This window comes from Canis lupus, chromosome 24 (assembly GCF_011100685.1).
Source record: "Canis lupus familiaris isolate Mischka breed German Shepherd chromosome 24, alternate assembly UU_Cfam_GSD_1.0, whole genome shotgun sequence".
Classification (NCBI taxonomy): domain Eukaryota; kingdom Metazoa; phylum Chordata; class Mammalia; order Carnivora; family Canidae; genus Canis; species Canis lupus.
Genome location: NC_049245.1, coordinates 13,974,926 through 13,995,058, shown reverse-complemented (window position 1 = coordinate 13,995,058; position 20,133 = coordinate 13,974,926). Strand labels below are relative to the sequence as shown.

Here is a 20,133-nt window from a genome sequence, read left to right as displayed (position 1 = left end):
ATATTTTATTAAGATCCCATCTAAACTCCACCTATTGACTTTCTAGCCCCTGTGCAAGGTCACAGAAGAATGACATTATCATCTGTGAGTGTATTCCAAGCTCCTCTTGACTTCCAAGAGAGATGAGCTACTCCTTCCAGGATGGCCCGTCACTTGTACGCTGGCTGCAGCTGGGCTGAGGGAAAGTCTTGGAGAAGTATAATGGAGCTGTTGACTGTGTTGGAACAATGAGTTCCAAGGGACTTGGGAAGAGCATTTAGGCCTGCTAGTGTTTGTATCCTCCCATTTACAGATGAGGGACCTGAAGTTCAAGCAAGTCAATTCCTTTTCCCCGAGGTTAACTGGCTTAGCCATTAACACTCTTCCTTTTCCTTTAATTATGGCATGTTTGGTCTCTCAAGGATAAGCAGTTGACATCAATAAAAATAATGCTCATAGACTTCTCTCTATTTCAGATTGGCTAAAATGAAAAAAAAAAAAGTTTTAAGATAGCCGTTATGAATCCATTGTTCATTAGATGACTTGGTAACTTGTTTCCCTTTCCCTTCCTTGATTGCATTTCCTCTTTTCCCAGGAAGCAGAGGCTTGAGGAGAGGTAAAGTTCTGGCCCAGGATGCCTGGGGTTTTTATTTTGTTTGTTTGTTTGTTTGTTTGTTTTTTGCCTCTAGACTTCTTTCAGTGACCTCTGACAGTTCTAGCCAGAAAGTCACAGCCATGTTCATTCACAGCTGAAGTAGCCTTTTCAAAGGAAACAACCAGACAGGAAAAATATAAAGAGCCAAATTCGAATGCCAGTTCCAAAGTGTGGAGAAGTGAGCTTCGTAGCCTAATCTACCCCAGACTGCTGAGTTTTGCTAAAATCACTTTCCCTCAGCCAGGGAAGCCTTCCTTCCCCAGGTGTTTGCCATTTCATGTGAGAGCTGTTGGGACAAAGCAGACGGTGGCTACTTTCCCTACATGTAACCTCCCATCAGAACACAGCATTAGGGATGCCTGGGTGGCTCAGCAGTTGAGCGTCTGCCTTTGGCTCAAGGCATGATCCCAGGTTCTGGGATCAAGTCCTACGTCAGGCTCCCTGCATGGAGCTTGCTTCTCCCTCTGCTTGTGTCTCCGTCTCTCTCATGAATAAATAAATAAGATCTTAAAAAAAAAAAAAAAGAACATAGTATTACCAACTGCTGACTATGACATCTTCCCCCTTCTCAACCGGAGACTGTGGCTCAGTTAAAAGAAAGAGCTTGGCAGATTATACTGTCCTGGAGAAAGGCCACAAAGTCACATACACATTTGGCCGGCCCCCAACATCTGCATTATTCATAGTCTACCATTGTTAATAGTTGATCTTGCACCAAATTAAGTGGGAGAGAAACAGATTAAAAAAAAAACAAAACAAAACAGAGTGAACCAACTCCATGGAAAACAAACCGTGTGGACAAAAAACCCAGATGAGGTGAGATGTGGACCATTTACCCTAATACTTACCAGCTGAGAAATGTGCCACAGCAATAGGTGAAATAATGTCAGGAAGCTGAGCATGACCAATAATTTCATTAATTCATTATAGAGATTCTCGGAACTCTGTTCATTCTGAATCACTGTGATCTCTAGGACTCCAGTGTGAAAGCAAAACAGAGTAGAGATAATATTATTTTAAGATGAAGCCTTAACTGAGCATGATTGACAAAATCAACCTTCTCACCTATCACTCTCTCTTACATGCAGAAAATAAGCCAAAGATGCTTCTTATTAATGTCTCTGTTTTTCTTCATTTGGGTTCTCCCAGGAGCAACTCTGAGAAAATTCAAGTACAAAGAGTTCGAGAGGTGATCCAGTAGAAAGAATAAAGAAGGGAAGGCAGCTAATAAGGTTGTAAAACAAACAAATTATCCATGTGCATAACCGGAGCTCAGTCCAGGGGTGAACTCTAGAAGCTAGTATAGAACACACACCTGAGTTTCCCACCCATAGTCACTGTGGATGCTCTTAATAAGTGTTAATCTTTAGACACTTCCAACCTGCTCCACATATCAAAGGAGAACTCCTCCAAGGTATCTGATGCTCATTGAAATCTCTTCTTTATTCTAACACATACTTGATATAATTGCATGGAATTTTATTTTAACAAACATATATTGCCCACCTGGCTTAAGAACTTGACAAAGAGGGGATCCCTGGGTGGCGCAGCGGTTTAGCGACTGCCTTTGGCCCAGGGCGCGATCCTGGAGACCCAGGATCAAATCCCACGTCGGGCTCCCGGTGCATGGAACCTGCTTCTCCCACTGCCTGGGTCTCTGCCTCTCTCTCTCTCTCTATGTGACTATCATAAATAAATAAAAATTAAAAAAAAAAAAGAACTTGACAAAGAAGTGGAACAAAATACAGACAAAGTCTCTCTTAAGGAGACTATTATTTGGAGAGGAGATGATATATACAAAGAACTATAATACAAGGTAGAATGTAATATACCTCCATTCATTCAGCCAATATCTGTTAAGTGTCATTTGTGTGCTAGGGAAGCTTGGAAGGAAGGGGAAGTTTTATTTATTAAGGTTCTAGAGAGTGTTAGGAATTGATCTAAGAAGGGAAGGCTTTCAAAGAGGAAAGTGACATTCGAGCTATATTTCAGGAATGCTGAGACATTTAAAGCACTAAGAGATAATATCCTCTAAGTAGCTCATCAGAAAGCATTAGTGAGCACACATTCTGGGCCTGCCTTTATTCTAGACACTGGAAGAGATATAAATGAAGGGAGGGTTTGGTCCTTGTCCTTAGAAAGCCAATGCTGAGCCTGACCATGGAACATAACATTCTGGTTGAGAATCTAGAACATTTTGCCTCCTTTGTCTTATGGTCAGGAACCATTGTGAAACATCTCCTCTGATAGAGCAAAATGACAATCCACTAATAAAATGCAACAAACTGTTCCCAAACCTCGGAGAACCTCTAACCCTTAACAATAAATCAGTACTTACACAAATGGGGCGTAAAGACACCAAGCCTGTGTTAAAGAGCTCAAGGTTCTAGGATAAAGAATATACATAAACAGGGATGCCTGGGTGGCTCAGTGGTTAAGTGCCTGCCTTCGGCTCAGGGTGTGATCCTGGAGTCCCGGGATCGAGTCCCACATCGGCCTCCCTGCATGGAGCATGCTTCTCCCTCTGCCTGTGTCTCTGCCTCTTTCATGAATAAAATAAAATCTTTAAAAAAAAAAAAAGGAATATACGTACAATTAACCCTTGAACAACATGAGTTTGAACTGTCCACTTGTTCACAGATTTTTTTTCAATAAATACAGTAGTTCTGTAAAATAAACTAACAAAACCCCAAACAAAGAGATCAAGATTCTAATATAGATTCTGTCCTTACCTAGCCACAGCATTTAAAAGGACTGTGTCATTTCACTGGGTCAAAGCTTATTTATCTATCATGTTAAATAATACAACTTTGTCTTACCTACCAAGCAGACGGTGAGGAGTAAATAAACTCGCAGATGGGAGAACATTCTGATAAAGGGAAAGTGTTAAATCAAAGTTAGGTGTTATCATTAAGAACTTTCACACAAACCACACATCAACAAGTTCAACCTAGGGTGAGGGGAAACTTCAGCGACCAGAAAGCCATGACAGCTGGATGAGAGGTTCATCTGCAGAGGACCATGTAGTCATTTAGTGGGCATCATCACATAGTATTGTGAACTTGTATTTGTCTATACTTATGGTAATAGAACCAGATTTGCAATGGAGATGGAATAGAAGTCTGTAATACTGACTCCAGGGTTAAAAAATAAACAGATAATATAAACTGGCCAAGTTCCTACACTCTACAAAAGCACAGTTAGTTGGCAGGTGTCATAGGAAAGTTTGTGCCCAAGCAAAAGTACTTGGAAAGAGGACAATTAATAGATTTTTTTCTGAAAGCAGACAAATAGACTTTGGTGAGCCATGGGATATTAAAGCCATCTGCACTTACTTTCTCTGAGCTGGTCTAGCAAAACTCACATAAGGGTTACAGCAACACAAGCCAAGGGAATAGCTTTTCTGGGCTGTGCTTGGAAGTGACTTAGGAGGTGTTAAGCCACTGGACTGGTAGCATTCCAACATGCTCTGAGTATCATGACATTGAGAGTGGGGATTGAATAATGATGAATAGATTCTCAACCACCTAATCCCAGTGATATCCAAGCATTTGAGTGCCAGATCCTGCCTAATTGGAATTTGGCTCAACAGAATGAGGCTGGTGGCCATGCTAGCTGGCAGACAGGTTGTCCAGTTTGCCCATCTCAACTGTGCAATGACTTCACAGAGTGAAGCTTTAGATTTATAGATTTACAGGCCATCTGTCTTCCAAGACTAAATCCATAGAAATTTCTTTGTGCCTGTGGGCTTTGAGAGATATTATTTGCATGTGTTTGGCTATGTTTATTTTTTTTTAAGCTAACCTGTGGTTTTTTTTTTTCCCAAATTCACAAAATAATGTCACATCTTCTGTTAGCATTTCTCTGGTCCTCACATTGGCATAACAGTTTTCCTGTTGTATTTTATTTTTCTTTCTAAAAGTTAGATTCATGAATCATAGAATAAAAATGCTAGAGGATGCCTTTAAATCACTTGGAGAGATTAGAATGTAAATTAAGTCTGGAAAAGAATTTTAGACCTTGATAGACAAATCTGAATCAAAGAGCTAATCCTTGTACCTCTGCCAGATGGGTCACTTGTCCTGCCTGAGCCCAGCTTCTTTTAACAGATTAAAGTAACATGTTTTAGAGAGATAAGTAAATCATGGGAAAAAACTCTTCCTTGGTCACATTCAGAGCTATTTTTAGGACTAATCCAAGGGTGTCCAGATTAAAACCAACTACCAGGGAGGCAAGACCCTCTCTCCTTTTCATCCTCTGTGTCCCTCATCCAGGCCAGTGCTGGGAAAGTTATATGGACAAATATCATCAGTCATACTTACCACCACCCATCTCTCTCCATTGCTCCACCATGGACTCCAGACCCAGCACTCATACTGTGTACCCCTATGACCTCCAACAAGCTACTTACCTCTTTATGCTTCAATCTGTTCAACTAAAAAGGGGGTGAGATTTTTCCCATAGGATTTCTTGCCTAGCAGATGATCAGTGCTCAAGTGAGGATAGCTTCTTCTCCAATGATGATGATGATGATTTACCTTCTCCCAGATTATGTATGGTGTCCTCTACAGCAGGATCTCATAGTAGTTAATAGCATGGAACACAAAGCATGACTACCTGGGCTCTAATCCCATTTTATTCACTTGTAAGCTATGTGAATTTAAGCAAGCTACTTGCCTCAGGCTTCTCATCAATAAATTGGACCTTATAGTATTGCCCACATCATAGAGTTACCAGGAAGACAAAATGAGTTAATATTTGCATATATTAAACAGTATAGAAAGGTCTGCTAAATAACATGCTGGAAATAGACTCAATTCAAGAAGCTCTTCAAAGACTGGTTCTCTCTTTCCTTCCATCTCCTTTTACACTATTATAAAATATTTCCTTTCAAGTCAGAATCCATTAGTAAAAAAAGTACCATGTTTGTAAATATAGCCATTACATTTTCTTTCCTTGAACCACCATGGCATAATTCTTTTCTTGAGCGCTTCCCTGCTGCTGCCTTATATCTGCTTTTAGGATTAGCTCAAGAGCAGTTCCATGGCAGTACTTTGATGCCATGATGGGGTCATTTCCAAGGTAACCATCCTGGTAAAAGATACATACTAAACAGAAAAGAGCCTGACAGAGGGAATTTCATGGCACCTTAATAATGTGCCATGAATTCTATTTAGAGATTAGCTTTTGAGCATGCCCTGCTGTACTTTTTTCCTCCCCTGGTCACACAGCTCCTGTAAAGCATCATGAGAAAGTATAGTGCTGAGGACTCACCACCAGGTTTAGTAGTTTCAGTGAGCCGAGGAACATCAGCTTGTGTTATCTGACCTTATCAAAAGTCACTTTCATAAGCTTGTAGGTAGAAGATGAAGGCCTATGGATTTATTTCAGATACATTTCTTACTTGTGAATTTAAAAAGAAATTCCACAGGGCTGAACAAAGAAGGCTAAGAGGAGAGGGTATTGACAGGGCAGGTAACTTGTCACTGCAATGTAATGAAGTACAATAAACTCTTCTATTGTTTAAGAATTTGATTTGGCCTATTCTGAATTATCCTAGTACCCTCTTTCTAGTCTATTTTGATGGCTTTAGACATTTAATGCTGTCTGATTAGTGCCTCTGCCAGAGGCTAGGCAGAGGGAGGGAATAAAAATAAAACCTATCTACTGTTTCTGGCCACTGGGACACACCAGAGCTTAGAACTTTCTGGAGCATCTCCAGGGAAAGGAGTCACAGCCTTCTCTCTTCAGGACATGATACTTGTCTGGAACTTCCTCTAAACTTGGAACAAGGAAGTCTTGGTCAAAGAGTGCCCTCAGAACCAAGAAGAAAAGACATCCTTTAGTGCCCTGTTCTCTGCCACCCCTCCCTTCCCTGAGGCAAAATTAGAATGTTTTGTTGCTGTGTTTACTGGAGAAGGGTGAGAGGACTTGGAAAGGAAGAGAGGAAGTTTCTCATCTGTTAAATACTCTCAGAATTGAATATCCAATTTATTTCAGCTGCCTTAGAATTTAGTTCCAGTAGTCTCCTTAAATATTTTTTAGATTTAATCAGGTAATTTCTCAAACAATGCTTTGAACTCAAATTGTAATTTTACACGAGAGACTTGGGAAATAGAATTACATTAAATCAAATTAAATCTGGGTGGACTTTCTTCTGATTGAATGAAATCATGAGGGACACATTCCGTGACCACCGTAAGAGGAGATGGACAATTCACTGGCACTCATAAAATCAAAGCCCAGCTTGTCTCAGTCATGACTACCTTAGAAACGTGTGGATGTTGGCACCCTCATAGAAACACTCCCATAAAAAAAAAAAAAAAAAAAAAAAAAAGAAACACTCCCATACCTGTTCAACACAAGCAGCCTTGTGAGGTTGGCAAGAGAAGCCCAGGGGATGAAATACATTTCTAGCTGATAAGTAGCTAAGAGCTCAGACTGCTTCTGTGACTCTGACTACACTCTACTCGGAAAAACCTAAGTGTCACATTACCCATCGAGGGCCTTCTGCAAGGAAATATTAGTCACCGCTTACTCTTCACTAGAAAGATGTAAGTAAAAGAAAACCAGGGAGACCCATGGTAGGTCTCTGACCAGGCAAAGTCGGTCTATGACAGAAGACCTTTAGTTCCTCCCATGTGATTCAATTTTACCTAAAAATAGTAAGATCAAGGGATATAGCATGTGAATTCTGACTTTTTAAACTTAAAAATTCAACAATCTGGTGTAGTAGAAAAACCGTGGGATATCAGGAGAAATATGATGGTCTGAATATATTCATCTAAATTAAATTATCTTGAAACCACACTAAAATTGCATTAAAGGAAATAGTTTTTAAAGGCATAATCTGGCAAGGGTGGAGACAATAGAATAAAAGGTAACAATTACATAATTACATAACAATTACATAATATATATGAATATATATGCTTATAGCTATAATAGTTCTGAGAAAACTGATCATACACCTGTCATGTGAAAAGCTGGAAACCAATATGAATTATTCCATGAAATCTTAAAAAGTCTTAAAAATTGATGATTTTAGGTTCATCTGGAGGTGGGTATAGAGGTACAGCCTAAAATAAGGAGGTCTGGTTGTCTATTGTTTAAGGAATAGTCAGAACTCCCACCTGGATAAAGACAAAAGGTGTACTCTCTGGAGACAAGAAAACAGAGGGTCTGAGGATGATGCAGTCCCAGGTGAAGGCAGGACTACCACACTGCAAATCGGAGATAAAAGTTATATATGTTATGTATACATAAACATACTGAGTGCTGAGTCCTTCATCCTTCTTTCCCTATGTGCTCTGGAATGCAGTATCCAGGCCTGCACTCTCCTGACAAGTGGTTAAGTAGTAGGATGCTGATCAGCACAAGATGAAAGACCTAAATGTATTGACAGTCCCTAGGCTGCTCCAAAGAGACAAAGACTGATCCCTCTACAATGAAAATTTATTTTCAATGTAAAGTCAGTTATCCAGATGCATTCACAAATCAAATTAAACTTTTAAGTTTACCAATTTGAAATCTGAACAGAAAACTAAAAATTACTAGACATATGAGGAAAAAAGATTTTTTTTTAATAAAAATGAGGAGCACCTGAGTGGCTCAACTGGTTAAGCCTGTGCCTTCAGCTCAGGTCATGATCCCAGAGTCCCAGGATCAAGCTCCATGTCAGGCTCCCTACCCAGTGGGGAGTCTGCTTCTCCCTCTGCCCCTCCCCTTGCTCCTTATCTCTCTCTCACTCCCTATCTCTCTCTCAAATAAATAAATAAAATCTTTTAAAAGGTAGAAATAAGGAAAATATGTAACTACAGCTAAAACAATTGTTATGAAGTTAGAAGAAAAACTTTAGATATATTATTTATATACCTAGAAAGATAACAAAACATATTGCACTATCAAAAAAGAATACAATGTTATTTTTTTAAAGAAATATCATAGAACACAAACTGGCTCTTAGACATTGAAAAGAAGGCAGGAGAAACAAAAGACTAAAAGAAGTGTTGGGGGAAAAGCTGAGGAAATCTCCCAGAAAGTAGAACAAAGAAATAAAATTAAAAATAGGAGAGAGGGTATATTAAAATGCAAATTTGCCTAAATAATGTTCCAGAAAGACAGAACAGAGGAAATTATCATAAAGATAATTCATGAAATGCTTCAAATAAAAGAATAATAGCTTTCATATTAAAAGGGATCAAAGAGTGCCCAGCCCAGAAGATAAAGATAAACCTATACCAAAGCACAGTGTTACAAAATTTCAGGAAACTGGGACTGAATAAGATGCTAGAAATTTCCAGAAAGACAAAATAAACCATTTTTAAAAAAAGAAGCCACGTGTCTGTTTTAAGGAGGTGAATCAGTAAATCTTCAAACCTCTTAATAGCCACACTAAAAGTTAAAGGCAATGAAGTAAATTTTCCCACAAAAATTTAAAGGAAAAATATTTTCCATCCTAGAATATTATACGTAGCTAATCTAGCAATCAAGTGTGTGAGTGTCATGAAGCCATTTTAGACAAAAAGGTTCAAATACTTTCACACTCATGAACCCTTTCTCAGGAATCTACTGACAAATATGGCTCAGTGGTTGAGGATCCCGGTGTCCTGGGATCAAGTCCTGCATCAGGCTTCCCACAGGGAGCCTGCTTCTCTCTCTGCATGTGTCTCTGCCTCTCTCTCTGTGTCTCTCATGAATAATAAAATATTAAAAAATAAAAAATAAAATTAAAAGGCTAACCATAAAAGAGAAACACATGGTATATAAAAAATAAGAGAGATTCAATTAAAAATACTAGTGAAAGAAATAGAAGTTGATCAATCTAGGTTGGAGTAGGTCATAAGGCTCCAAAAAGGCTTCTTCAAGAAAGTGAAACTGGGAGAACATGTGTTGTATTTGAACATATTGTAAACATGTTTAGATAACTAGTGGGGAATTTGAAGTTGGATTTGAGAAGTGTGCAAAGAAATTAAGCAAGTGACAAAACAAGACAATTATTAACTACAGGGAAAATTTTAAATTGTGCATGGAAAGAAAAATAATTATTGGTTTACTATATGACTCAGCCCTGAATAGAATACATAGTCATGATAACATAAGCACTGAATACTGATCCAACTAAATTATAATGTAACTATCTCAGAAGGATGAGAAGAATGTGTACAAATGCTGTGGGGTATAGAGAAGAAAAAATAATATTCTCATCTCCCATAGTAGGAAGTCAAAAAATAGTACTACAAACATATTATTTTGAGATATAGGGGTAAATACCAAAAGTATCAACTAAAAGATTTAGAAGCATTGGCTTCTAACCAAACAGAAATGAGGGAGCTTGTTTCTATTATCCATCAGAGTAGAAGTGATTCTGGACAGCAGCTATGAAATATATCTAAATTTAGAAAACTACCCTTGCCTATTGCTTGTGGACCATACTGTTTTCCCCATAGATATCTCCTGCATTACTGTCTGTACATCAAAAGCAAATCAGTTGGGTGGCTTCCTAACTGTACCTTTGCCATTCCACCAACTGGCCACACTCAGCCTCTCCTTATTCCTTCCTTCCAAATTCAGTCCATTAGCAATTAAATCAGCCAATTTTCCTCCATCTTCAGCCAGACTTTGGCAGCAGAATGGTAAATGAAAAAATGGAGCAGACCTAGACCACAATGAGTTGGACCAGAAGGTTCCTATGTGGCCAACATGAAATTAGTTTGTCTGCTAAATGGGACTCTAAACTCTTTAGCTATATTTACATTAGGACATTACACTAAATGAATAGAAACCTGAACTGCACATCAAAGAGCATCAAAAAGGAATTGTACATGTTATGTTTTTCAAGTCTTGAAGGTCAGGACGCTGGTAGATACATTCTTGTTCTTCTCAACCTTGGACACAGACAGTTGGGCTCTCACTAAAAATGTGCTCATTAACAACACCAGCAAGGGCTACCACAACTTCAGGGTAAGGTCACAATTCCTTGTTCTTTCTGGAGAGACTTGATCTGAAACATCTTTTCTTAGATGCCTGGAACAGGATTTTATGGAAGAAAGTTCTGTTGATGTAGCTTTCTAAGAAGCCAGTAGATAAAGTAGGTAAAGGTTAGGACCTAAAAAGGTGAGATAATCAGTCCACCCTGCTCTTTATATCTGTCCTTGTCTCCAGAGCTCCCTTGTGTAGACACAGATCCTCCTTATTCTTAATTGTTCCTGAAACTCATGGGATGGTCCCAGATTTAGAGAAGGCATCAGAGTAGCTCATACCTCAGTAAATATACAAGAGCCTCTGCATGAGATGAATCCAGCAGAGTGTCAAAGGATACACTCCATGGTTTTAAAGCATCCCTGGAAGGTCTTATTTTGTCACAATAGAACTTCAAATTTCTGCCTTCCTGACATGCTCAGGAGGACACCAGTGGAACCTCAGTCATTATCTGCCCCCTGGGAGGGAGGGAAGCAGAAAGAGGCAGAGGTACAGTTGCTGGCCATGGCTTTTATGCAACACCGCATGACAGTCTCTTTTCAGCAAAGATATTGCTGAAGAATTATGAAACATAGCAATGGCCCTTGGGGACCACCATTTTGTCATGCCACTTGCCTCTTTCATCTCTTTCAAGATGGTCTCTCCCCACTGAAGTCAGATCTTTCTACTCTTGCCTCACCAGTTTCCTTTTTCTTTGAACACCACAACTTCTGAACAGAAAAGTTTCATAGAACAGTGTTTTCCCTATTCCTTAAGGAGGTTATATTTTTCCTACTGTAGTAGGTGCCATTATAGGAGTGACATGTCCAATTAGAAATGTACCATTCTTCTATGAAGAAAATATGTAAAGGGCTTTACTTATAGCCTTTGTAAGCTGGCCTTATCCTTTTGGACTTACCTTATCTTCTTGATTTTATTCCAGAAAATTGTAGCATTGCTTTTAGTTGTGGTTTGATGTTTCCTAATGTCATCCTAATATGGGACAGTTTGTTTTAATTTAGCTAGTACTCATCTCTAAGATATTAAACTACTTGAACTCACTGAAGTTTAGAAGTAGAAGAGACCAAAGAGCCCATATAGTTTACCCATCCTGTGGTTGAGGAATTTATCCCTGATCAGTTACTGCTGACAGAATTGGAAGCTCGATCTCTTGTTCTGCTATTAATTTGTTTAGAAAAACAATGTTTCCTATCTTAATTATCAAGGTTTTTCATGTTTCTGTGCTCCTCAGTGGACCAGGAAAACAATTGCAAGCAGTTTTGCAAAACAGTGCAAGGTTGATGGAGAAAGAAAGACTAATACATTTAAGTCAACAGCAACAGCTATTACCTAGCTGTAGGTTACATGCAACAAAGGAAAATCCTCCAAGAGTCTGCTTTCTGTCCCAGTGCCTCAGAACAATTTTTGAAGCTACTTCATTATGCCCCCCCAAAAATCTTCATTTTTGCGAATGAACTCCTGACCCTCGTGACTTATAAGCCTACTACTCCTTAACCTTACTGTTTTGTTGGCTTTTCTTGACTTTGACACATCTCTGCCTAGTCATTTGATCCATCAAAGTCTTGCACATTTGCTCCTTTGTTAGCAAAGCCAAGCTTTGGGGTTGAAAATCTGCTCCCAAGAGTCTGCTCACCTGCAATCTGCAATCATATTCTGAACCGTCCACCAAACTCCTGCACTGTTCTCATTCAAAGTTAGGTAATTCCTTCACTGGTGGGTTTTAAATTATTTAATATAATTAATCGTAAATAATCCTCACAATGATTCACTCAACTCTTATTTTTTTTACTGACTTTAAAAAATTATGTCAAAATCTTCAACTCCTATAAAATTGTAAAGTTAGAGAAGATAATAAAAAATTATGCTTAATTAAAAAAAATTATGTGCTTAATTGACCTATGGAACATTAACCAGCTTTGTATTCAATTTAGAAATATTTTTATAGGCTTGGGGTTTTTTTGTTTGGGTGATGTGCTAACATGCACATATGTATGTATTAGTATCTCATAGCCCTCTTTGAAAAGGCTTTTCATCATCCTGGTTTTCTCATTAATGGATTCAATAAAACTTTTGACACATGTTCTTTGGCATATTGTGAAGTATAACTTGACCTTAATTATAATACCCTCATTTGAGAATAACAAATACATAGTTTATATATATCCCCACTCCTCTGTTCTGCACCCATGAAATACATCAAAATTAATCATAAGCGTAGCTCAGAATTTTTCACAACATAATTCCCCAGAAGGTACTAAACACAATAAATGGACATTGATGCTAAAGTTAAAATTAATCATCCTCACTATATTTGCTTTTTTTTTTTTTAATCGCTCTCTGAAGTTGCTAATCGGACCAAAGGACATTTATTCCTGCAAGATAACAGACATGAAGTGACAGCCTGAGAGTCACCAGCACCATAAAAACAGTTTGTTTAGTCCCATAATATTTTATTGCTGTCATTTGTATGCCTTCAGAAGGAAAGTTCACTCATGAGTTTTCCACACTCTACAGTTCCCTGGTGTGCACATTATTCCATCAGTCGCATTACTTTTTCTTTGCTGGCCCCTAAAGAAATAACTGCCTTCCCTGCTTGACCTCTGAGAAAAACTGTAGTTAGAGACTGAGTACTTTGAAATTGTCATTTGCAGAGGTTAAAAATGCCAAAATTAGCAATTTCATATGATTTGACCTAATCTGATAAAAGAATCAAAATTATGCTATCCTTGGTGATTTTCCAGTTTGAAATGAATTTATTCCTATTCTGAATCACTAATTCGCCAAAAAAAAAAAAAACTGATTTAATACCTACTGTGCACAAAGCATTGTGGTAGATTCCAGGGATGACAGAGATATAAAACACACCCTGCTCCAGAAGAATTCACACCTGGCTTCCAAGGTGTGATCAATCTTATTTTCTATTAGATTGTGTGCTATATGAAGGCAGAGGCCGCAGTTCCCTATGCTTTGTTTTTCTGTGTACGCATCACATGGCAGACATTCAATAAATTTTTGTTAAATAAGACGGTAGCAAAGTGGAAAATAATGAGAGAAGAAGGAAAGGAAAGGGGGAGGGAGGAACAGCACTAGTTTGAGAAGCTGCCAAGTTGGACTTGTTACCAAAAAAGGGAAGACAATGAAGAAGTTAGTTGTTTTTTTAAAATTTATTTCTAATGAGTTTTATACTCCAAAATAGTTTTAAAGCCATCTATTGAAATAGCTTTGACTCTAAGTGGCATTGATTTTGGTTTGTTTCCAAAATGAAACCAGTCTGAAAGGTTATACGCATTTCACTGTAAATGAATTTTAAAACAAAGTCTTCAGTGCAGTAACCGAAGTGCTTTCATCAATGGTAGCAATCATTTTGTTACATGATGGTGATTTGGAGGTACAAACTATGGCATCTATTAAAAATCCACATAAACAGGGGTGCCTGGTGGGCTCAGTCAGTGGAGCATGCGGCTCTTGATTTCAGGGTTAATGAGTTTGAGCACCACATTGGGTATAGACATTACTTAAAAAATAAAATCTTTCAAATAAACTCACACAAACATAGCACTATGAGGACCTTTTAGTCTGTTTCTCATTTCTAATGCACGAGACCTTCATGATGCTTTTTCCTTTTGTCATTGTTGAAATTATCAAGGTATATGTTAGAACTGACTTTTAAGAAGTTCATAGTAAAATTATTATTCCCATTTCAGTTTGTTTAGGGAGGTTTTTCTTTTATAAAACCCAGCTCCACTCATCAAGAGCCAGTGACCAAATTTATTCTTTTAGTTTACTTATTCCTGGAAAATATTAAAGGAATTTAGTTATAATGTTTCCAGAATTGGGAAAAATATTCATCAGTTATTCTGAGAAATTTATTGGGTGTAAAAAGATTTGCAGGGGCACCTAGGTGGCTCAGTCAATTAGGTGTCCAACTCTCGATTTCGGCTTGGGTTGTGATCTTGGCGTCCGAGGATGGAGCATCCCAGGATGGAGCCCCGAGTCAGGCTCCACACTCAGCAAGGAGTCTGCTTCTCTCTTCTCCCTTTCCCTCTGCCCCTCCCCTCATGCATTCTCTCTCTTTCTCTCTCTCCCAAATAAATAAGATTTACATTGTGGTAAATAGTCTATACTAGCTTTGTCACTTACAGATGACATACCACTTATCATTTAATAATAAATGTTCAATAAAAATTAGAATTATCATATATCATACTTTTACCTATGAGTTTGGTATAGGATTGAAGAGAAGGAAAAAACACCGGTGAAAGAGTAGCTTGCTGGAACTTTAATAGAAAGCAAGTTAGTTATGTATACTAAAAGACTTAAAAATGTGCATCGTCTTTGAACCAGCTGTTCTATTCCTGGGAATTCATCCTAAGGAAATAATTAAGAGTTTGAACAAAGGTTTAACTGTCAGAGTATTCACTACGATGTCATTTATACTAGTGAAAAATTAGAAACAACTTTAATGTCCAATGGTAATGGAATATTTTTTAGTCATGCTATGGCTACATATCTTATAAAATACAAATATTATAGATTACATGACAATTTTTATTATATATTGTTCCACTAACACAAAGGCTCTTAATCTAATTAAGGTTAACCTAATACAGTTACTAACTGTACCTTCATAAAAGAATTACACGCACACACTTTTTTATCCCCCTGGAAGCATACACACCAAGATTTTAACATCACTGGTTCTGAAGAAAGAGTTAGGCATGTTTAGAGGTTTTATATTTCCTTTCTGTTCATCCCATTATCTAATTTTTATTCCAGTGAACATATACCACTTTCATGTTAATACAAAACTGTTTCAGTAAGAAGAAAGAACTGCTACCCTCTGTTTACAAGCAACATCTCCACTGGTCACAAATGTGCTGGGTTTTTGAGGTTCTGATTGTTAAGGATGAGGGAACAAACTGTGGTAATAGATGAAAACAGTGAGGATGTCCTCTCTGGCATTCCATAAAGATTACTGAGATAAAGATAAAGGATTATCTGAATATTTAGCATTAGTCACTTCAGAAAGGTTACAACAAAAGCAAAAAATTTAAATAGGATCCAAGTAAACTAAAGTGTGAGTCATATTTCTTTCATTTGAAGTAAAGTCATTCTAAATAAGAAATTTAAAGACTTCCTTGTTTATAAGCATTTGATTTTTTATTCTTAGGAGATACTTATTTGTGGTCATCTATAGTTTCTGTTTCAGAGAAAAAGATCACTAACTGAAAACACTCCTATTTCATTTTAAATAATTAGACAACTTGTGAATAACTTTTTTGATTATAAAAATAACATATACATAACAGAAAATTTGGAAATTCACTCCTAATTATATTACCCAAAGGTAAGCATAAATAACATTTTGATGTCCATCCGTAAAGTTGATAACCATTTTTAATTTAAAGACAAGAGATTGGTGTTTAGGTATTTAAATTCCCTGAAAGTCAGTTAGGTTCATGTAAATACATTTTTCTCCATTATCTGTGGCATTGGGAGGTAGTTGTAGTGAAATAAGGTAATCCTTGACTACAGTTATCCATGTTAAAATGCAATTGTGGCTACTGTCTTCTACCTTGGATATACCAGAGCTTTCTGGAGAGGGAAAAAAAAAGTTCAAGCAGCGTGATACCAGCAACCCATAGAAAGGACCCACTCACATTCTTCTTAATTCTTCATTTCTTCCAGGACAGATTTCAGTGGATGGCTTTATGCGCTATCTGAGTGGAGAAGAAAATGGAGTCGTTTCACCTGAGAAACTGGATTTGAATGAAGATATGTCTCAGCCCCTTTCTCACTATTTCATCAATTCCTCACACAACACCTACCTCACAGGTATGAATTCACAAGTCTTTGACGATGGCTTTCTCCAGTCTCAACAAATTTCACCAACCTCTACTTTCTGTTGTTCACAAGGTGTTTTCTCTCATTTCCTGTAAAACGCCTCTGAGAACTGAGTTCTGGGACCAGAGGTTCTGCCTGTCAGAGGCAATATCACTTCTTCAAAACATATCTCTTCCTCAGTTTTTAAGTCTTCTAAAATGTATCATGTCTGGTATCTTTGGGTCAATGGAAGTTTTGTGTAACTGAACTCCCTCTGCAGTGGACTTCAAAGCCACTGGCAATACTACCTAGTTCTCTGGACTGTTTTCATGTACAGGAAGTTCTAAAGCCTACATATCTTATGTTAAAAGCAAATAGCTAATTTTGCTTAAGGTGGAGTGAGGCTTTAGATGTAAAACAAATTTAACCCTGAATGACAACCTATAGTTCATTGTAAATATTAAAATAATGGAGGAAAAACCAACAGTGTGCTTCCTAAGGTGATCCTAAATTGAGCATTGCCATGGTTTTTAGTAGATCATTAAACAGAAAAACAAGGGGCACCTGGGTGGCTCAGTCAGTTAAGCATCTACCTTCCATTCAGGTCATGATTCCAGGGTCCTGGAATCAAGCCCAACATTGGGCTCTCTGTTCAGCAGGGAGCTTGCTTCTCCCTCTCCCTCTGCTGCTCACCCTGCTTATGCTCTCTTGCTTGTGCTCTCTCTCTCAAATAAATACATAAAATCCTAAATAAATAGAAAAACAAGAAAACACATATATACATACATATCATCTTAATTTAGTTTAAAATTAACATTTTTAATAAATACAGAGTTTAATAAGCTAAACGTGTTTTTATATTAGAAACGACAAATACCCACCATTTGCTTCGACGGGGAACTGGAGGGTATTATGCTGAGTGAAGTAAGTCAATCGGAGAAGGACAAACATTATATGGTCTCATTCATTTGGGGAATATAAAAAATAGTGAAAGGGAATAAAGGGGAAAGGAGAAAAAATGAGTGGGAAATATCAGAAAGGGAGACAGAACATGAAAGACTTCTAACTCTGGGAAACGAACTAGGGGTGGTGGAAGAGGAGGTGGGCGGGGGGTGGGGGTGACTGGGTGGCAGGCACTGGGGGGTGGTGCACTTGATGGGATGAGCACTGGGTGTTAGTCTATATGTTGGCAAATTGAACACCAATAAAAAAATAAATTTATAAAAAATAAATTAAATTAAAAAGTTAAAAATTTTAAAAAAGTGTTTTTATAATCAAAATGCATTTCTTGCAGAATACTTTCTGTATGACAGATTTCTAATTACCAGCCTTGAAAAGACTTCATAAAAAAAAGTCTACTGGTTAAAAAAAAAAAAAAAAAAAAAGGCCTTTTAAAAAAAACATATCAGTCTCCTACTTCAGACACTCCATAACCCAAATTAATATATGATAGCCAGACTTTAAGACCCACAATGCAACCAAATTCTCATTTGATCTGTGTAAGCTGTAGATGCCCCCCTATGCCTTGGGAGAGGCTTAGATGTGCCAATGGTTTGTTGTCCAAGGACGTATTGCAGGGTTTTTTGTGTTGCAGGGTAGACCAGCAAAGCTATGAACATAATGACAAGGGAGATCCAGGCACTGTATATTCAGGGGTGTTTAAGAGAATTTCACAGGGTTCGATTATATGGCAAATAAGGAGTTCTTTCATCTAAATCCCTTAAGAAGATCCATTCATCCCAGTATAAATGTATGCCGTATTGTATCAAATCCGGCATTGGCCTTGTACCCAACACTTGGTGAAAAAAAAAAAAAAAAAAAAAAGCTTAGAATAGAAATGACCCTCCAACAGAGAGAACAAAGTAGCCTCCAGAAAGCTAGAGTGGGCTATCTCAGGATGCCTCCATATAATCTGAGAGTATCTAATTAGAACCATATAATCTGAGATCTGGTCAATTGAAGTGCAATTTGTATGTTCTTCATAAAAATTGGGTGGCTCTCAGGCTACTCACAGCCTGTTTCATTTCAACTAACATTATCTACTGGGAGAGATGCATGCCAAAAACTAACTAGATTCATGTTTGGCTCATCCTAAACTCTATTCTTGTCATTTCTTATTGCATAATAAATCACTCTAAAATTCAGTGGCATAAAACACCCACCATGTTATTTTGATCCATATTCTATATGTCAAGAATTCAGATAGGGCACAAGAGGAGATGGCTTATTTCTCTTTCCTGGTGTCTTGGGCTTCAGCTGCCAAATAAGTGCCTGGGGTAATGCAAAGGCGTTGTGCTGGAATTATCTGAATGCTTCTCCAGCATGTCTAGAACTTGAGTTCAGTTAGGATTCTTAACCTTTTTGCCTGTAAGAGGCCTCACCATGTAGCTTGGGCTTCCTCACAGCATAATAGCCCAGGGTAGGTAGACTTCTTATATGGCAGATCATGGCTACAAGAACAAATGTCCCAAAGAACAAAGAGAGTTAATTGCCTTATTGTACTTCACCTCTGAAGTTCTGTGCTGTCACTTTGTCAAAACAATCACAAACCTACCCAGATTCAAAGGGAGAAAGCATAGACCATAGACCATAGCTCTCATTGGGAGGAATGTCAAAATATTTTTAATTTTTTATCTTCTCAGGGGAATCTTAATCTTATTTGGTATCATTGACCAATTAGGCATTCTGATGAAGTCTATGGACCCTTCTAAGAGTAGTGTTAAATGTATAAAAGAAAATAAAATATATAATAAAAAATGGATAATTTCCAGCAAAATAGTTTTAGCAAATATTAAAAAATAAATTTGTAATCAAATAGTATATGTTTCTATGAGCACAATTTAAACATTAGTATAAATAGTATGATGTGACTGTTTGCAACAATGGAACATGATATGAAAATATCTGTAATTTCTGCTGGTGGCAGAGTCACAGATCTGCTTGTAGTGCTGTGACTTGTGACCTGGATTTATAACTGAAGAGATTATTAAATTTTACATAGAGGTTTAGGGCAGCCCAGGTGGCACAGCGGTTTAGCGCCGCCTTCAGCCCAGGGAGTGATCCTGGAAACCAGTGATCGAGTCCCACATCGGGCTCCCTGCATGGAGCCTGCTTCTCCCTCTGCCATGTCTCTGTCTCTCTCTCTCTCGTTCTGTGTGTCTCTTGAATAAATTTTACATAGAGGTTTAAATTAAAGACATAATCTTTTCTCTCATCCAAGTTTGAGGAGGTTGACAGAATCTCAAGTTAAGATCTTTCATTTGAAAGGATCCTAAACAATATAACTATGAAGACTGGCACATGATGGCATCTTGCAATTATCATGTGCTTAGGACCACAAGATTCTTAAAAATACCTAAGTATATGTTAAATTAAATTTTGGACATTGTATGTGGTTTCATCTGCCTGGGAGTCATGATATGCAGTAATTTTACCAATTGTCCTTTTTTAACTCCAAAAATGCCTTCTAGCTGATGCGTTTACATTTATTAGTATCTGTATTATTTGTCATATAATAAATGAGGCAATGGTAGCAAAATGATTAAATAATAAAACTGATTGGATAATCAATTTTTTTTACCTTCTCTCAGAATATATTCTCTCTTTCTGCCTATCTTTATGGATTTATGGTTTTTAGATTTTATGTAGGTTCATCAACCACAACCACTGTTCTCTTTTTGATACACAAATTGTCT

At 37.6% G+C, this 20,133-nt stretch overlaps 1 protein-coding gene across 2 annotated transcripts in view; it reads left to right on the top strand.

Moving 5' to 3' along the window:
• PLCB1 (phospholipase C beta 1) overlaps positions 1-20,133 on the top strand; it is a 669,446-nt gene that overhangs the window by 467,979 nt on the left and 181,334 nt on the right. For both annotated transcript variants that reach the window (XM_038571644.1, XM_038571645.1), the window contains exon 10: positions 16,304-16,450. In XM_038571644.1, coding sequence (XP_038427572.1) covers positions 16,304-16,450 — 147 coding nt within the window. The remainder of the gene's footprint in view (positions 1-16,303; positions 16,451-20,133) is intronic.